The sequence below is a fragment of the Chaetura pelagica genome, unplaced genomic scaffold, assembly GCF_000747805.2.
Source record: "Chaetura pelagica isolate M959 unplaced genomic scaffold, ChaPel_1.0 scaffold493, whole genome shotgun sequence".
In the NCBI taxonomy this organism is placed as follows: Eukaryota; Metazoa; Chordata; class Aves; order Apodiformes; family Apodidae; genus Chaetura; species Chaetura pelagica.
The window spans coordinates 744,842-745,104 of record NW_009952696.1 but is presented as its reverse complement, the minus strand read 5'-3'; the positions used below and the strand labels follow the sequence as shown (position 1 = coordinate 745,104).

At 74.5% G+C, this 263-nt stretch overlaps 1 protein-coding gene across 1 annotated transcript in view; it reads right to left on the bottom strand.

The window, feature by feature from the left end:
• Window positions 1-220, bottom strand: part of CTSA (cathepsin A) — a 3,868-nt gene extending 3,648 nt beyond the window's left edge. The window contains exon 1 of the mRNA XM_009994026.1: window positions 24-220. Coding sequence (XP_009992328.1) covers window positions 24-220 — 197 coding nt within the window. The remainder of the gene's footprint in view (window positions 1-23) is intronic.
• Between the last annotated feature and the right edge of the window lie 43 nt (window positions 221-263).

Genomic DNA, 263 nt, shown 5'->3' with positions numbered 1-263 from the left:
CGTGACCACACAGACGTGAGCACCCAGCCCCACCTGGCCCCCGCCCCGGCCCCACGTACCAGTAGTGCAGGCGCTTGCCCGGCGCAGGGCACAGGTAGCCCGAGAAGTGGCGGAAGGCGGGCTGCTTGGGCAGCCCGGGCAGGAACGTCCCCTCGTGGCCCGGGGGGGCAGCCTGGCTCAGCCCCAGCAGCAGCAGCACGAACAGCAGCAACGGGCCCATCTGCGGGACCGGGAGGGAGGGCGGGAACGGCTGCGCGGCCCCG